The following is an 18,344-nucleotide window of genomic DNA, read 5'->3' as shown; positions in this document are numbered from 1 at the left end:
AGGGGGATATCTAGAGTGGCTAGGTAGCCGCTGGGGAGGAAAACACAGTCACCTCGGAGTTTTAAAAGTGATTCTGTACTTAACTGGTTTTCAGAAGGAAAAACAACCCAACTCAGTCTCATACCTATGAACGGTGATCCCGAAGCAGCGTCTTCTGTGACTTTCAGGAAAATCTGCCAAGCGAATTCAGATGGGACGTGGGTTAGAAACCCGTATGGGTGATGGTTGTCTGACTCCCTCGGCCTCCCGGGCCTCCACGTCATTGGCTGATGCTCGGTCGGTAATTGGGCTTGGGGAGGGATGGAGAGAATGCCGAAAGGAATGCCTCTGTCCCGGGACTGTGCCGTAACTCGGCCCAAGCAATCCCTATCTTGGATTTGCATTACAAGGATCCCACGTGGTCATAAGCCCCTTCGAAAGCTCCCATCCGGGAGCTTCCTGCGGGCCCCTCCATGCGGCGTTGGGAAAGGAGGAGTCTGGGTCAGCCCTGTCGTCAAACTCATTCTCTTCCCCTCTTCAAAACCCTACTTAAAGCTCACCTCCTCCAAGAGGCCTTCCCAGACTGAGCTCCCCTTTTCCCTCTGCTCCCTCTACCCTCCCCTTCACCTCTCCGCAGCTAAACCCTCTTCTCCCCCCTTTCCCTCTGCTCCTCCCCCTCTCCCATCCCCTCCCCTCAGCACTGTACTCGTCCGCTCAACTGTATATATCTTCATTACCCTATTTATTTTGTTAATGAGGTGTACATCACCTTTGATTCTATTTGCTATTGTTTTAATGAGATGTTCTTCCCCTCGATTCTATTTACCTTGTTCTTGTCTGTCCGTCTCCCCCGATTAGACCGTAAGCCCGTCAGAGGGCAGGGACTGTCTCTATCTGTTACCGATTTGTACATTCCCAGCGCTTAGTACAGTGCTTGGCACATAGTAAGCGCTCAATAAATACTACTGAATGACCCGCACCACACGGGTGACCTTGCCATTCGTGCCCCTGTAGGTCACGTGTTTCGGTCACTTGCAGAACTGGATTGATGAAATTGCCCCACATACTGGGAATGGTAAGGATGTTGGGACCATATTACCTTATGAACGGTGTTTGGATCCCACCATCACTGGGGCCTGGGCTTTCCTGCTACTATTAGGCCCCGCCTAGGCCCCAGGGAACCCTTCATGAGCATCTGAATGTAATAATAATAAGAATAATTTTGGTATTTGTTAAGCGCTATGTGCCAGACACTGTACTAAGCACTGGGGCCGATACAAACAAACTGAGTTGGACACAGTCCCTGTTCCACATGGGGCTCACTGTCCTGGTCCCCATTTTCCGGATGAAGGAACGGAGGCACAGGGAAGTGAAGTCACTCGCCCAAGGTCACACAGCAGACAAGGGGCGGAACGGGATTTCGAACCCAGGCCCTTCTGACTCCCAGGCCTGTGCTGTTTCCACTAGGCCACGCTGAACAGGGGGCAGCTAAGGCCCTGGCGGGGACTAGGAGGAGGCCTGATAGTTTCGCAAGGCGTTAGGGAATTGGGTTCTGGACCCTTTCTTTTGTAAAAGAACGTTATTTGTTAGCACTTACTATGTGCCAGGCACTGTACTAAGAGCTGAGGAAGATACAGATTAATCAGGTTGGGCACGGTCCACGTCCTACATAGCGTTCACGGTCCTAGTTCCCATTTGACAGATGAGAGAACTGAAGCAAAGAGAAGGGAAGTGACAGGCCCGAGATCACTCAGCAAATTTCATTCCTTCATTCAATAGTATCTATTGAGCGCTTACTATGTGCAGAGCACTGTACTAAGCGCTTGGAATGGACCAATCGGTAACAGATAGAGACGGCCCCTGCCCTTCGACGGGCTTACGGTCTAATCGGGGGAGACGGACAGACGGGAACGATGGCGATAAATAGAATCAAGGGGAAGATAAATAGAATCAAGGGGAAGATAGGGTGGAGTCAGGATTAGAACCCAGGTCCTCTGGCTCCCAGGACCGTGCTCTTTGCACTAGGCCATGCTCTTCTTACATCTATCTAGTCAGCACTGTAGCAGGGTCCATACGTGTCCAATAATTAACGATCCCGCCCAACCCCCAGCCCAACCTGCCCCCTCTTCCCACCTCCCTTACCTCTTCAAGGGGAGTGTCGGAGATTCCAAAGCTGCTGAGCCCCAGGTCAGCTAGGGTCTCTTCTAGCTCCCTGAAGAGACTGGCATAGGCTCTCTGCTTGAAATTCTTATTCGGGAGCAGGTAGATGAGCTCTTGGCCAATGTTTTCCACCAGCTTTGCTTCCGGAACGTGGTGGAGGATCATTTCCGTTAGCCCGCGCGCACTCCCTGGGAACGATCGGACAATCAGTCGATCAATCAAAGGTATTTACTGATTGCTTACTGGGTGTAGAGCACTGGACTAAGCCGTTGGGAGAGTATAAATACCATTATACTGTTCCTCGTTCCTGTTCCTTGCCCACAGTGAGCTTACAGTCTAGTAAGGGAGACAGACGTTAATATAAAGAATCTATAGACAATAATAATAGTAATTATAATAATGATGGTACTCGCTAAGCGCTTACTATGAATTAATAATGATAATTGCGGCATTTGCTACGCGCTTACTATGTGCCACGCAGTGGATACCAGCGAATCGGGCCGGACACAGTCCCTGTCCCACATGGGGCTCACAGTCTCAATCCCATTTTACAGATGAGGTAACTGAGGCACTGAGAAGTGAAATGACTTGCCCAAGGTCACACAGCAGAAAAGTGTCGCGGTCGAGATTAGAACCCGTGAACTTCTGGTTCCCAGTCCCATGCTACGTCCCCTACACCATGGTGCTTAAGCAATGGGTAGATATAAGTGTATTAGGTTCGTTCATTCATTCATTCATTCAATAGCATTTATTGAGCGCTTACTATGTGCCGAGCACTGTACTAAGCGCTTGGAATGGACAAATCGGTAACAGGTAGAGACAGTCCCCGCGCTCACTCATAGATACTCATATCTATTGAGTGCTTACTGTGTGCAGAGCACTGTACTGAGCACTTGGATGAGTACAATATAACAATACAAGAGACACGTCCCCTGCCCACAGTGAGCTTACAGTCTAGAGGGAGAGATAGACATTAATAAAAATAAATAAATGACAGATCTGTACATAAATGCTGTGGGGGGCTGGAAAGGGGGATGAATAAAGGGAGCAAGTCAGGGCGATGCAGAAGGAAGAGGGAGGAGAAGAAAGGAGGGCTTGGTCGGGGAAGGTCTCTTGGAGGAGTTGTGCTTTGAAGCAGGGTAAAGTCATGGTCCGTTGGACAATTACTTGCCCGATGATGGAGAAGAGGCTTTAGGAGGAAGAGAAAGTGACTCGACCGTAAGGTTCGATAAAGGTGGGAATTGCCGGAGAGATCAAAATGAGTCACATGTGGATTTTGATGAGCACTCGCCCCCTGAGGAGACCTAGGACTCTTTGCCCCCACTAAAGCAGACCTTTTTGTCTGTCGGCGAGGACCCCTGCAGTGTCCCGTCTCTAAAAACGCGCTGAGGATCACAGACGTGCTGGTCTGTGGCACTTGCAATATCCCGTGGTCATCCTGGAGAGGATTATTACTATTTGCTCCTCACTCCTAGCGGCTGGTCATAGTTAATCCCATGGCACAGATGAAGGAATTTGGGGACGGGGAGGAGGAGCACTGGGAATGGTGACCGATAGGAGATGAAAACCTGAAATGCCCAGCGGATAGCTTAATGGCTCAGCGTGGCTCAGTGGAAAGAGCACGGGCTTGGGAGCCAGAGGTCATGGGTTCGAATGCCGGATCTGCCACCTGTCAGCTGTGTGACTGTGGGCAAGTCACTTCACTTCTCTGGGCCTCGGTTCCCTCATCTGTAAAAATGGGGATGATAAAATGTGAGCCCCACGTGGGACAATCTGATGACCCTGTATCTACCCCAGCACTTAGAACAGTGCTCTGCACATAGTAAGTGCTTAACAAATACCAACATTATTATTATTATTATTATATTTGGCCAGAAGGAAGGAAAAGGAAGAATTCAGTGCCCTCCCCCGCCGCCCTTCCCGGGGATTTCACTGGGTCTTTCCAACCCAAGGGACAAAATCAGAACCAACTTCCTTATAGTGAAGTGGAAAGGGCTGATTTATTGCAAAGAGAAGCAGTTTGCCTAGTGGAAAGAGTGTGGGCCTGGGAGTCCAGCTCTGCTAGTTGCTTGCTTGGTGACCTTGGGCAAGTCACTTCACTTCTCTGTGCCTCAATTTTTTCACCTGTAAAATGGGGATTAAACACCTGTTCTCCCTCCTACTTAGACTGTGAGCCCTATGTAGGACAGGGACTGTGACCTAATTAACTTGTACCTACCTCAGGGCTTAGGACAGTGATCGACACAAACTAAGTGCTTAATGAATATCATTAAAGCCCTCGCAATTTTCACACTTTGCTCCATTAAGCAATCAGTGGCATTTATTGAGCACTTACTGTGTGCAGAGCACTATACCAAGCGCTTGGGAGAGTACAATGTAACAGAATTGGTAGACGCGTTCCCTGCCCACAATAAACTTACACTCCAGAGGGATTAACACCAAGCCACTCTCTGTACCTCGCTCTCGTCTATCCCACCGTCGACGTCTTGCCTGCGTCCTCCCTCTGGCCTGGAACTCCCTTCCCCTCAAAACCGACAGACCACCACTTTCTCCATCCTCAAGGCTGCACTAAAATCACACCTCCTCCAAGAGGTCTTCCTTGACTAACCACTCATTTCCCCACCCTCCCCTTTCGCATCGCCTCCGGACTTGAGCGTGTACCCCCTAAACACTTTGATATTTCCATCCCAGCCCCACGGCTTTTACGTTCCATGGAAAGCCACTCTTAACCAGCCCTGCTCCATTTTGTGTTCGGACTCCATTCTGTGTTTAATCTAGTTTGTCTTTTCCAAAGGCTTCCGGGAGCTCCCCACATCACCACACCCCCCCACCCGTCGCCAGTTAAGAAATCCGCCGCCATACTCGATGGACCCATTGGGTCGGGAGAATAAAAGCACCAATCATTGATTGGAATCTGTTGATGGCGTGGAGTTCCCACACACCCACCTCGGATTACGTTCCACACACCCACCTCGGATTACGTCTAACCACCTCTCCCAGCTTTCTGCGTTGAGGATGAACTCGCTTTTAGGGCAACAGACTCTGTCTGTCCTCACCCTTACAAATCTGTATTACTAGAGAAGCAGCGTGGCTCAGTAGAAAGAGCCCGGGCTTGAGAGTCAGAGGTCATGAGTTCGAATCCCCGCTCTGCCACTTATCAGCTGTGTGACCGTGGGCAGGTCACTTCACTTCTCTGTGCCTCAGTTCCCTCATCTGTAAAATGGGGATTAACTGTGAGCCTCACATGGGACAACCTGATGACCCTGAATCTACCCCAGCGCTTAGAACAGTGCTCTGCACGAAGTAAGCGCTTAACAAATACCAACATTATTATTATTATTGCGATAATAAACCCCTTGTGCTAGTTTGCTGTGACTTGATTCTTTACAGCATGGTGTAGTGGATAGAGCACGGGCTTGGGAGTCAGAAGGCGATGGGTTCTAATCCCAGCTCAGCCACTGTCTGCTGTGTGACCTTGGGTAAGTCACTTCTTTGGGCCTCAGTTTTCTTTTCTGTAAAATGAGGATTAAAACTGTGAACCCCATGTGGGACGGGGACTGTGTCCGATCCAATTCCCTTGTATCCACCACAGTGCTTAGTGCCTGGCACATAGTAAGCCACCTAACGAACACCATAATTATTATTTTTATTAATAGTAGTAGGAACCTGTCAGTGCACATCCATATACTCTATTATTTCCCCTTTCGACAATTTATTTTAATGTCTGTCTCCCCCTGTAGACTGCAAGCTCCTTTTGGGCAGTGACTTTTATAATTGTTATTCATAATAATAAATAAAAATTGTGGTATTTAAGTGCTTACTGTGTGCCGGCGCTGTACTAAGCAAATTGGGTTGGACGCCGTCCCTGTAGCACGTGGAGCTCGCAGTGTCAACTCCCATTTTACAGATAAGGACACTGAGGAACAGAGAAGTGAAGTGGCTTGCCCAAAGTCCCAAGCAGACAAGTGGTGGAGCAGGTATAATAATGTCGGTATTTGTTAAGCGCTTACTATGTGCAGAGCACTGTTCTAAGCGCTGGGGTAGGCACAGGGGAATCAGGTTGCCCCATGTGGGGCTCACAGTCTTAATCCCCATTTTACAGATGAGGTCACTGAGGCACCGAAAAGTTAAGTGACTTGCCCAAAGTCACACAGCTGACAGGTGGCCGAGCCGGGATTCGAACCCATGACCTCTGACTCCAAAGCCCGTGCTCTTTCCACTGAGCCACGCTGCTTCTTAGAACTCATGACCTTCTGACTCCCAGGACCATGATCCATCCAGTACACACGCTGCTTGAGAGATACAAGCTCATCAGGTCGGACACAGTCTCTGTCCCACATGGGGCTCACAGTCTTAATCCCCTTTTTACAGATGAGGTCACTGAGGCACAGAGAAGTGAAGTGACTTGCCCAAGGTCACACAGCAGGCAAGTGGCAGAGCCGGGATTAGAACCTAGGTCCTTCTGACTCCCAGGCCTGTGCTCTTTCCGCTAGACCAGACTGTTTCTCATAGGCTTAGTACAGTGCTTGGCACATAGTAAGTGCTTAACAAATACCATCGTCATCATCATCGACATTATTATTATAGGCTATGCTGCTTCACATAGTAAGTGCTTAACAAGTACCATAAAATAATAATTTAATGTAAAAATAATAAGTGCCAAGCGCTATTCTGAGCATTGGGGTAGATACCAGGTAATCGGGTTGGACACAGTCCCTGTCCCACATAGAGCTCACAATTTTAATCCCCATTTTACAGATGAGGTAATTGAAGTCCAGAGAAGTGATTGGCCCAAGGTCACACAGCAGGCATGTGGTGGAAACCAGATTAGAACCCAGGTCCTTTTGACCCTCAGGTCCGTGCTGTATCCACTAAACCACGCTGCTTCATAAAATGAACAGAACAAACCATCTCACCACTTTCACTGGGTCATTCATTCATTCAATAGTATTTATTGAGCGCTTACTATGTGCAGAGCACTGTACTAAGCGCTTGGAACGAACAAGTCGGCAACAGATAGAGACGGTCCCTGCCGTCTGACGGGCTCACGGTCTGATCGGGGGAGACGGACGGACGAGGACGATGGCGATGAATAGAGTCGAGGGGAAGAACGTCTCGTAAAAACGACGGCGACTAAACAGAATCGAGGCGATGTACAATTCATTAACAAAATAAATAGGGTAACGGAAATAGATACAGTCGAGCGGACGGGTACGGTGCCGAGGGGATGGGAAGGGAGGGGGGGAGGAGCAGAGGGAGATGGGGGGAGAAGAGGGTTAAGCTGCGGAGAGGTGAAGGGGGGGCGGTAGAGGGAGTAGAGGGACCAGAGGGTCCAGGCCGAGGAGATGCCCGCACCTCCCTGGCAGGAGCTGCTCAAAATGGGAGTGGAGTGGAGGCCTGGCATGGCTCGCACTGGTCCCCCCAGGCAGCCGCCCCCAGAGACACTGCTCCATTGCCCTAGGGCTAATCTTGCCCTCCAGCTGCCCCAGGACCCCCGGAATCTGGCGGTTCTGGGTCCACCCGATTCCCCGGAGACAGTTTCGCCGGGCTGGTGGACAATCCCCCATCACCTGGAGTCCCTGCGGGGAGGGGGAGGCGTTTGGGGTTGTTTTTAAATAGTATCTGTTAAGTCCTCAGTATACTCAGCACTGGGGCAGATACAAGCGTAATCGCACCGGACATAAACCACGTCCCACATGAGACTCACAGTCTTCAATCCCCGTTCTATAGATGAGGTAAACGACGCACGGAGAAGCGACTCGCCCAAGGTCATACAGCGTGGCTTAGTGGAGAGAGCCCGGGCTTTGGAGTCGGAGGTCATGGGTTCGAATCCCGACTCTGCTTCTTGTCAGCTGGGTGACCGTGGGCAAGTCACTCCACTTATTCAGTGCCTCAGTTACCTCGTCTGTAAAACGGGGATTAACTGTGAGCCTCACGTGGGACGACCTGATGACCCTGTATCTCCCCCAGCGCTGAGAACAGTGCTCTGCACATAGTAAGCGCTTAACAAATACCAACATCATGCCTGGCGGAGTCGGGATTAGAACCCAGGTCCTCCGACCCCCAGACCTGGTCTGTTTCCATCGGATGGAGCTGCCCTGACCCGCCGTCCCCCATCCTTTGCCATGACAGCCCCGCGTTGGGTGCGACTACCGAAACACGGGGCTGACAGCCCACTGGCACGCAGATGGGAGGGGGCATGCCGCGGACGACAGGATGACAGGCCCCTCTCTTACCATCCAGCCTTTGCTCCGCGGGCTCCCCTCTGACCTTGGGCGGGCAGTTGGTGCACGGACTCTTGGCCGAGCAGCTGCAGGCGGCCTGAGGAGGAGGAAGACGGAAAGGAGGAGGAGGAAGAAGTGTCATCTGTCTTCTCGGTTCCCCAACTCAGGCAACGTGATCACCCTGCAGACGTCTAAGGACTGTGTCCAATCTGATCTTTTTTTCTTATGGTATTTGCTAATAATAATAATAATGGTATTTGTTAAGCTCTTACTGTGTACCAGACACTACGCTAAGTGCTGGGGCGGAATACAAGGCAAATCAAAGCAAAGCCACATGGGGCTCACAGTCTCAATCCCCATTTTACAGATGAGGTCGCTGAGGCCCAGACAAGTGAAGCGATTTGGCAGATTGTCATCGTTATTTCCCAAGTGCTTAGTACAGTGCTCTGCACCCAGTAAGCGCTTAATAAGTACAGCTGAATGAATGAAAGCAGACAAGTGGCGGAGCTGGGATTAGAACCCATGACCTTAAGCGCTTACTGTGTGCCGAGCGTTGAATTAAGCACGGATATAAAATAATCTCAGGCTGGGATTAGAATCCGATTATCTTGACTCTACCCCAGCGCTTAGCACGGTGCTTGGCTTACAGTAATCACTTAAATATTCTAATCATTTTCATAGTACTATCATTATTATTGAAAGTCACGGCTTTGTGTTACCTTCTCCTGCGTGATCTGACATCTGTGAAATTTAGCGCACCAGATGTTGGGGGATGAAACTAATGTCTCCAAAGGGGACAGTTCAACTCTTTGGAAGCCTGGATTTGCAAATTCTTCAATCAATCAATCAATCAATCAATCAGTGGTATTTACCGAGCACTTACTGTGTGCAGAACACTATACTAAGCACTTGGAAGAGTAAAATGCAACAGAGTCGGTGGATGCATTCCCTGCCCACAATGAGCTTGCAATCTAGGGACTGCCAGAAAGGAAAAGAGATAGTGTCAGTCACCATTTTTATTTCCTTTTGTTTTAATCAGTATTAATATGTACATTTATTAATAATTTTCCAACGTTTCAAGGGTGGCCACAAAAGACTGCGTGGTGGCCCATCATGGGAATGACTTGGACGGTGCTCCTCTGAAGCACACAGAGTTCTTTTCTATATGTTCTCGCTTTCTTCACCAATTCATTGTATTGTACTCTCCCAAGTTAGGGGAGGAGGAGGGAAGGGGAAGGGAGAAAGGGAGAGGAAGAAGAAGAGGAGGAGGAGGAGGAGGAGAAGAATTAGGAGAGGAGGGGAATGGGAATGGGAAGGGAGAGAAGGAGAGGAAGAAGAGGAGAAAGAAGAAGAGGAGGGGGGAAGAGGGAGAGGAAGGAGAAGGAGAAAGAGGAGAAGAAGCACTTACTATGTGCCAAGCACCACACTAAGCGCTCGGGTAGATACAATCTAAGCAGATAGGACACAGTCCCCATCCCACGTTCATTCAATAGTATTTATTGAGTGCTTACTATTCATTCATTCAATAGTATTTATTGAGCGCTTACTATGTGCAGAGCACTGTACTAAGCGCTTGGGATGAACAAGTCGGCAACAGATAGAGACAGTCCCTGCCGTTTGACGGGCTTACGGTCTAATCGATGTGCCGAGCACTGCACTAAGCACTGGGAATGTACAAATCGGTAACAGGTAGAGACAGTCCCTGCCCTTTGACGGGCTTACGGTCTGATCGGGGGAGACGGACAGACGAGAACGATAGCAATAAATAGATTCAAGGGGATGAACATCTCATTAAAACAATAGCAATAAATAGAATCAAGGGGAAGTACATCGCATTAACAAAATAAATAGGGTAATGAAAATATATACAGCTGAGCGGAGGAGTAGAGTGCTGAGGGGATGGGAAGGGAGGGGGGAGGAGCAGAGGGAAAGCGGGGGAAAAGAGGGTTTAGCTGAGGGGAGGTGAAGGGGGTTAGAGGGGGAGCAGAGGGAGCAGAGGGAAAAGGGGACACGGGGCTCACAGTCTAAGTTGGAGGGAGAACAGGTATCTTATCCCCAAGTTGCAGCTGAGAAAACTGAGGCCCGGGGAAGTTAAGTGACCGGCCCGAGGTCACACACCGGGCAAGTGACGGAGCCGGGATTAGAACCCAGGTCCTCTGACTCCCAGGCCCGGGCCCTCGTCACGCGATCAGGCCGGTTCTCCGAGCTTCAGTCACGTCGGTATTGACGAGGCAGTTATTTCATTTGACTCATCCGGAGAAGGCGGCTTGGCTTGGGAAGCGGCGTGGCTCAGCGGAAAGAGCCCGGACTTCGGAGTCAGAGGTCACGGGTTCGACTCCCGGCTCTGCCACTTGGCAGCGGTGTGACCGTGGGCGAGTCACTTCACTTCTCTGTGCCTCAGTGACCTCATCTGTAAAAATGGGGATTAACTGTGAGCCTCACGTGGGACAACCCGATTACCCTGTATCTCCCCCAGCCCTCAGAACAGTGCTCTGCTCACAGTAAGCGCTTAACAAATACCAACATTATTATTATTACCATTATTGTCCATTCGCTGACAACCTCGAAAGGGTCGAGAGGTCAGGTTTCCAAGCCGGGATGGCCCTCCGGGACCCCAAGGCCCCCCCCCCAGCCCCAGGAGCCCGGCGCCTACCTCCTGCAGTCGGCCAGGAACCGGGACGGTCTTCATCTTTCGCACCAACGTGAGGTAGAAGCCGCTGCCGAAGCAGTTCTTCAGGAAGAGGGGTGTGCCTGAGCAGTAGAGCTTTCCTTGGGAGATGATGGCTATCTGGTCCCCCAGCATGTCCGCCTCATCCATGTGATGCGTGGACATGATCAGGGTTCTCCCTGAAGAGAACGTGCATCATGGTTGTCGTCATCATAGTAGTAATAATAATAATGACGTTGGTATTTGTTAAGCGCTTACTATGTGCCGAGCACCGTTTTAAGTGCTGGACAGGGGAATCCCCATTTTCCAGATGAGGGAACTGAGGCACCGAGAAGTTAAGTGACTTGCCCAAAATCACACAGCTGACAAGTGGCCGAGCCGGGATTCGAACCCATGACCTCTGACTCCAAAGCTGCTTCCACTGAGCCACGCCGCTTAACAGTAATGATAATAATGATGGCATTTTTTAAGTGCTTACTATGGGTTAGGCACTGTTCTAAAAGCTGGGGTAGATCCAAGCTAAGCGGGTTCGACACAGTCCCTGCCCCACATGGGGCTCACGGTCTTCATCCCCATTTTACAGATGAGGTAACCGAGGGACGGAGCAGTGAAGTGACGTGCCCTTCCTACCGTCGATCCACGTGTACCGAGGGCCAACGCGAGGCCAGGCTTGGTTTACCTGTGCGATCACCAGATAATGAACCACTTTATAATAATAATGTTGGTATTAGTTAAGCGCTTACTATGTGCAGAGCACTGTTCCAAGCGCTGGGGGAGATCCAGGGTCATCAGGTTGTCCTACGTGAGGCTCACAGTCTTCATCCCCATTTTACAGAAGAGGCAACTGAGGCCCTGAGAAGTTAAGTGACTCGCCCACGGTCACACAGCTGACAAGTGGCAGAGCCGGGAGTCGAACCCGTGACCTCTGACTCCCAAGCCCGGGCTCTTTCCACTGAGCCACGCTGCTTCTATCCCCAGGTCTTTGGAGACGTCACCTCTGTCCTCGGTCGGGATGTCTTTAAAAGTGAAGGGAGGACCTGGACAGCTGGGGTAATAACTACGGTATTTGTTAAGCGCTTACTACGTGTCAAACACTGTACTAAGCGCTGGATGTTGGGAGAATGTGCTCCCGGTCAGAAAATGTTATGTGATGAGTTTAGATAGGATTTGGGTTAGCAGAAATAGAATATGGGCCTAGGAGTCAGAAAGTCATGAAGGTCTAATCTCGGCTCCGTCGCTAGTCTGCTGGGTCACTGAGAAGCAGCGTGGCTCAGTGGAAAGAGCACAGGGTTAGAGTCAGGGGTCGTGTGTTCGAATCCCGGCTCTGCCACTTGGCAGCTGTGTGACTGTGGGCAAGTCACTTCACTTCTCTGGGCCTCAGTGACCTCATCTGTAAAATGGGAGATTAACTGTGAGTCTCACGTGGGACAACCTGATTACCCTGTTATCTACCCCAGCGCTTAGAACAGTGCTCTGCACATAGTAAGCGCTTAACAAATACCAGCATTATTATTATTAATTCCGGCTCCGCCACTTGTCCGCTGTGTGACTTTGGACAAGTCACTTCACTTCTCTGTGCCTCAGTGACCTCATCTGTAAAACGGGGATTAAGACTGTGAACCCCACCTGGGACAACCTGATAACCTTGTACCTCCCCCAGCCTTTAGAACGGCGCTTGACACATAGTAAGCGCTTAACGAATACCAACATTATTATTATTATGACTTCACTTCTCTGGGCATCGGCTAACTCATCTGTAAAATGGGGATTGAGACTGTGAGCCCCATGAGGGACAGGAACCGTATGTAATTTGATTACCTTGCATCTACCCTAGGGCTTAGCGTGGCTCAGTGGAATTAGCCCGGGCTTGGGAGTCAGAGGTCATGGGTTCGAATCCCTGCTCTGCCACTCGTCAGCTCTGTGACGGTGGGCAAGTCACTTCACTTCTCTGGGCCTCAGTTCCCTCATCTGTAAAATGGGGATTAAGACTGTGAGCCTCACCTGGGACAATCTGATTACCCTGTATCTACCCCAGCGCTTAGAACAGTGCTCGGCACATAGTAAGCGCTTAACAAATACAAATACAAAACAGTGCTTGGCACACAGTTAGCACTTAACAAGAACCCTAATTTTCTCTGTGGCTTTCTTCGGTCGAAGTGACGGGCATCGTTCCTTGCACCAAGAGTGCAGAGTGGTTCCGAATCAATACTGTCTCACGGGAAAGTAAGCGAAGCAAGGAGGACAGTAAGTCTTCGATGAGGAACTTCTCTCCTGACGTACGGCTTTTTCCAATTCATTCATTCAACCATATTTATTGAGCGCTTCCTGTGTGCGGGACACTGTACTGAGTGCTCGGGAGAGTCCAGTACAATAAACAGAGCCCCACAGCCCACTGAGAGGCTGTCTTAATTGATCAAAAGAGCTCCCTGGTCGTCTGCCCTTTGGGGAGGGTCAGCAGTGTGCTCTTCCCTTTCCCCCTCCATCCCCAACTAATTCATTCATTCACTCATTCAATAGTATTTATTGAGCGCTTACTATGTGCAGAGCACTGTACTAAGCGCTTGGAATGGACAAATCGGTAACAGATAGAGACGGTCCCTGCCCTCTGACGGGCTTACGGTCTAATCGGGGGTGACGGACGGACGAGAACGATGGCGATAAATAGAATCGAGGGGATGAACATCTCATTAAAACCATAGCAGATAAATAGAATCAAGGCGATGTACATCTCATTAACAAAATAAATAGGGTGATGAAGATCCATACAGTCGAGCGGACGGGTACGGTGCCGAGGGGATGGGAAGGGAGAGGGGGAGGAGCAGAGGGAGATGGGGGGAGAAGAGGGTTTAGCTGTGGAGAGGTGAGGTGGGGGTAGAGGGAGTAGAGGGAGAAGGGGAGCTCAGTGTGGGAAGGCCTCTTGGAGGAGGTGAGTTTTAAGTAGGGTTTCGAAGAGGGGAAGAGAATCAGTTTGGCGGAGGCGAGGAGGGAGGGCGTTCCGGGACCGCGGGAGGACGTGGCCCGGGGGGTCGACGGCGGGACGGGCGAGACCGGGGGACGGCGAGGATTTGGGCGGCGGAGGAGCGGAGCGTGCGGGGTGGGCGGTGGAAAGAGAGAAGGGAGGAGCACAGGCACAAGGTCTGCGGTGGCTTTCTCTATCAGCACAGTTCCCATCCCTGCTGCCCAATTGCTGGTATAAATTCCTCTGGGCAAAAACAATGACCACGCTGACCAGCTGAGAACCGGACAGCCGGAAAAAACCCGGGAAGAATGGCCACCCGCGCATGGGAAAGGTTGTCCCGAGCCCCGTTACCTGGGCGGTACTTCAGCAGCAGATCCCAGATGGACCTCCTCGAGTACGGGTCCACCCCAGAGGTGGGCTCGTCCAAAACCACCACCTTGGCTTCGCCCACAAAGGCCATGGCCACGGACAGTTTCCTCTGCATGCCACCTAGAGACGCCAGCGAGGGGACAAGGTCACGTCCTCGGGGAAGGGCAGGGAGAGGGTCTACCAATTCCTTTCAACTCAGTCCTATTTACTGAGCGTTCACTCGGAAGCAGCGCGGCTCAGTGGAAAGGGCCCGGGCTTCGGAGTCGGGGGTCACGGGTTCGACTCCCGGCTCTGCCACTCGTCAGCTGGGTGACTGTGGGCGAGTCACTTCACTTCCCTGTGCCTCGGTTCCCTCATCAGGAAAATGGGGATTAACTGTGAGCCTCACGTGGGACAACCTGATCTACCCCAGCGCTCAGAACAGTGCTCTGCACATAGTAAGCGCTTAACAAATACCAACATTATTATTATTACTCTGGGTGGAGCACTGTACTAAGTGTACTAAGAGAGTACAGTTTAACAATCAGTGGACACGTTCCCCGCCCACAATGGGTTTACAATCTAGAGGGGCTACAGTTTTAGGGCTTGCAGTCTAGAACTCGGTCAAGAGAAGCAGCGTGGCTCAGCGGAAAGAGCCCGGGCTTGGGAGTCAGAGGTCGTGGGTTCTAATCCCGGCTTCACCATTTGTCAGCTGTGTGACTTTGGGCAAGTCACTTAACTTCTCCGTGCCTCGGTCACCGCATCTGTAAAATGAGGTCTAATACTGTGAGCCCCACGTGGGACAGCCTGGTTTCTACCCCAGTGGTTAGAACAGTGCTTGCCACACGGTAAGCGCTTAACAAATCCCATCATTATTATTATTATTGTGTGGTATTTTCCCGAGCACTTGGTTCAGAGGGTCTGAATACAGTAAGCACTCAATAAATACCATAGATTGATTAATCGATCATAGGCACTTAATAGTTACTATTATTATCATTATGGTGTTCATTAAGAGCTTATTACAGAGAAGTCACAACTTCTCTGTGCCTCAGCTCCTTCATCTATAAAATGGGGATGAAGACTGTGAGGCTCACGTGGGACGACCTGATTATCCTGTATCTACCCCAGCGCTTAGAACAGCGCTCTGCACATAGTAAGCGCTTAACAAATACCAACATTATTATTACGTGCCAGGCCCTGTATTTAGCGCTGGGGTGGATACAAAGCAAATCGGGTTGGGGGACAGTCCCTGTCCCACATGGGGCTCGCAGTCTCAATCTCCATTTTACAGGTGAGGTAACTGAGGCCCAGAGAAGTGAAGCGACTTGCCCAAAGCCTCACAGCAGATAAGTGGCGGAGTCAGGATTAGAACCCATGGCCTTCTGACTCCCAGGCCCGGGCTCTATCCACTAATGTTCTGTACACAGCAAACACTCAATGAATACCACCGATTGATTGATTCATCACAAGCGCTTAGTACAGTGCTATGTACCCAGTAAATACATGATGTGAATGTGTCTTTTTATTGTTATATTATGTTCTCCCAAGTGCTCAGTACAGTGCTCTGCACAGAGAAAGCACTCGGTAAATACAGTTGACTGATGGGCTGAATTCCATTGATTGGTTGACCTCCCCAGTGCTTAGCACAGTGCTCTGCATACAGTAAGTGCTCAATAGATACCACTGATTGATCGGAGTAAGACAAGCAAGCAGCCAGGAAGCTAAGGGAAGGACAGAATACAGGCTAGTGTTGTGATCTTCAGCACCTGTGTATATATCCATAATTTATTTATTTATATTAATATCTGTCTCCCAGTCTAGATTGTAAGCCTGCTGCGGTCAGGGAACGTTTCTGCCACAAGCTCTCAGTTCGGTGCTCTGCACACGGTAAGTGCTCCATAAATACAATCGATCGACTGCTCCATCTTCCCCTCTCAAATTAGCACAGACCCGCCACCCTGTAGGGCGTCTCAAAATATCCTGACGACTAGTACAGCGCTAAGCGCTTAGTACAGTGCTTTGCCCACCGTGAGCGCTCGATAAATATGATCGAAGGAATGAATGGCAAGACCCTTGCCTCGGGAGAGCACTCCCAGGGAAGCCAGTCATTACTGTGGAGCGGCTCGGACCTGATAGCCGAGCTACCAACGGGCTCGGTTTCCCCAGGTGCTCTTCTCCTTTCCCTCTCTCTTCCTCGAAGGAGCAGGAGGTTTAGTCTGAGGTGACCAGCCAGAGGCGGAGGGATCGGGATTAGGTGAGAGGACAGGGAAGCCAAGGGGAAGGAGGAGGAAAATTCATTCCTTCATTCCTTCAATCGCATTTATTGAGCGCTTACTACGTACAGAGCGCTCGGAATGTACAATTGGGCAACAGAGAGAGACGATCCCGGCCCAGTGGCGGGCTCGCAGTCTAAACGGGGGAGACAGCAAAACAAAAGAGAACAAAAAATTAGTAGCCTGGCGTAAATGTCATCAAGATAAATAGAATTATAGATATATACTCATAGTTAAAATAATGAGTGATAAATAATACAGACAAATATGCACAGTTCTGTGGGGAGGGGAAGGGGTAAGAGCAGAGGGCGGGAGAAGGGGGAATGGGGAGGAGAGGAGGAGCAGAGGGAAAGGGAGGGCTCAGTCCGGGAAGGCCTCCTGGAGGAGGTGAGCTCTCAGTAGGGCTTGGAAGAGGGGAAGAGAGCTAGTTAGAGGAGGGGTCAGGTGAGAGGATAGGGAAGCCTAGGGGAAGGAGGAGGAAAAGTGGGAGGGGTCCGAGATGGGTGAGAGGACGGGGAAGCCAAGGGGAAGGGGCAGCAGTTGCCGACTTTCTTGGCCACTGCTTCCGCCCAGTGAGCCCAGCAGAGAAACAGGCCAGGACGGTCAGGTTTCTCGGGACCAGCGCCGTGGCTTCCGCCTGATTTATGGCAACGGCAGCACCCATCTGGATGAATGGCTCCCCGTCCCGTCCCGGAGATATCGGCTCCCTTTATTCACCCCACCCGCAGCCCCACAGCACTTACGTACCTATCTCTAATGTATTTATTCGTATTAATGTCCCTACGGAGAGCTCACCTCCTCCGGGAGGCCTTCCCAGACTGAGCCCCCCCCTTTTCCTCTGCTCCTCCTCTCCTCCCCATTGCCCCGACTCCCTCCCTCTGCTCTATCCTCTTCCCCGCCCCACAGCACCTGTGTGTATGGATACATATTATTCTGTTTGTTAATGAGTAGATCTATAATTCTATTTTTGATGCCATTCATGCCTTTCTACTTGTTTTGTTTGGTTGTCCGTCTCCCCCTTCTAGGCTTTGAGCCCATTGTTGGGTAGGGATTGTCTCTATCTGTTGCCAAATGGTACTTTCCAAGTGCTTAGTACAGTGCACATAATAAGCACTTAATAAATATGAATGAATCTCTCCCTCTAGACCGTGAGGTGGCTGTAGGCAGGGAACCTGACTACCGACTCTGTTGTAGTATACTCTCCCAAGCGCTTAGTACAGTGCCCTGCACACAGTAAGCACTCAATAAAAACAACTGATTGATTGACCCAGGGTTAGCTCAGTCCCGACCCTGAGCTCCTGAAGATGGGTGGGTCCGACAAGATGGTCACTTCCGCCTCTCCGCCTCTCCCGAAGCTCGGGGAAAGAGACGCAGCCGGTCACGGATTCACACGTGCCACCCCCGGGGACGCGACCCGGTGCGTTTCAGTCGGCCGCTCCTCTCCTCGGGTTATTCGGGGAACGGACCCAAAGCGGGAGGCGGGACAGACCCCTAGCTTCGGCTAACCGCCGGCGCCCAGGCACCTGATAGGTTCCGAGCTTCTTCGTTCCTTTTGTGGTGGAGGCCCGTGTCTTCCAACATGGCTTCTGTCTCCAGGAGCGCCTCATCCCACGACTTCCCCTTCAGCTGAGCATAGAACAGGATGTGCTCCGCCACGGTCAGGCTGAGGAAACAGGATGCGGAAAAGATGCGGAGACGATGCCCGCCCGGGGGACGTGAGCTCCGCACAG

At 50.9% G+C, this 18,344-nt stretch overlaps 1 protein-coding gene across 1 annotated transcript in view; it reads right to left on the bottom strand.

Annotated features, from left to right (window-relative positions):
* The window catches only part of ABCA4 (ATP binding cassette subfamily A member 4), a 224,271-nt gene that overhangs the window by 78,260 nt on the left and 127,667 nt on the right, over positions 1-18,344 (bottom strand). Inside the window, exons 22-27 of the mRNA XM_029063580.2 lie at positions 18,138-18,277; positions 14,342-14,479; positions 11,017-11,210; positions 8,376-8,460; positions 2,122-2,327; positions 125-173 (exon numbers count right to left, since the gene is read on the bottom strand). Coding sequence (XP_028919413.1) covers positions 125-173; positions 2,122-2,327; positions 8,376-8,460; positions 11,017-11,210; positions 14,342-14,479; positions 18,138-18,277 — 812 coding nt within the window. The remainder of the gene's footprint in view (positions 1-124; positions 174-2,121; positions 2,328-8,375; positions 8,461-11,016; positions 11,211-14,341; positions 14,480-18,137; positions 18,278-18,344) is intronic.

This window comes from Ornithorhynchus anatinus, chromosome 4, assembly GCF_004115215.2.
Source record: "Ornithorhynchus anatinus isolate Pmale09 chromosome 4, mOrnAna1.pri.v4, whole genome shotgun sequence".
Classification (NCBI taxonomy): Eukaryota; Metazoa; Chordata; class Mammalia; order Monotremata; family Ornithorhynchidae; genus Ornithorhynchus; species Ornithorhynchus anatinus.
The sequence above is the reverse complement of the archived record's forward strand: the minus strand, read 5'-3'. Positions and strand labels throughout refer to the sequence as shown.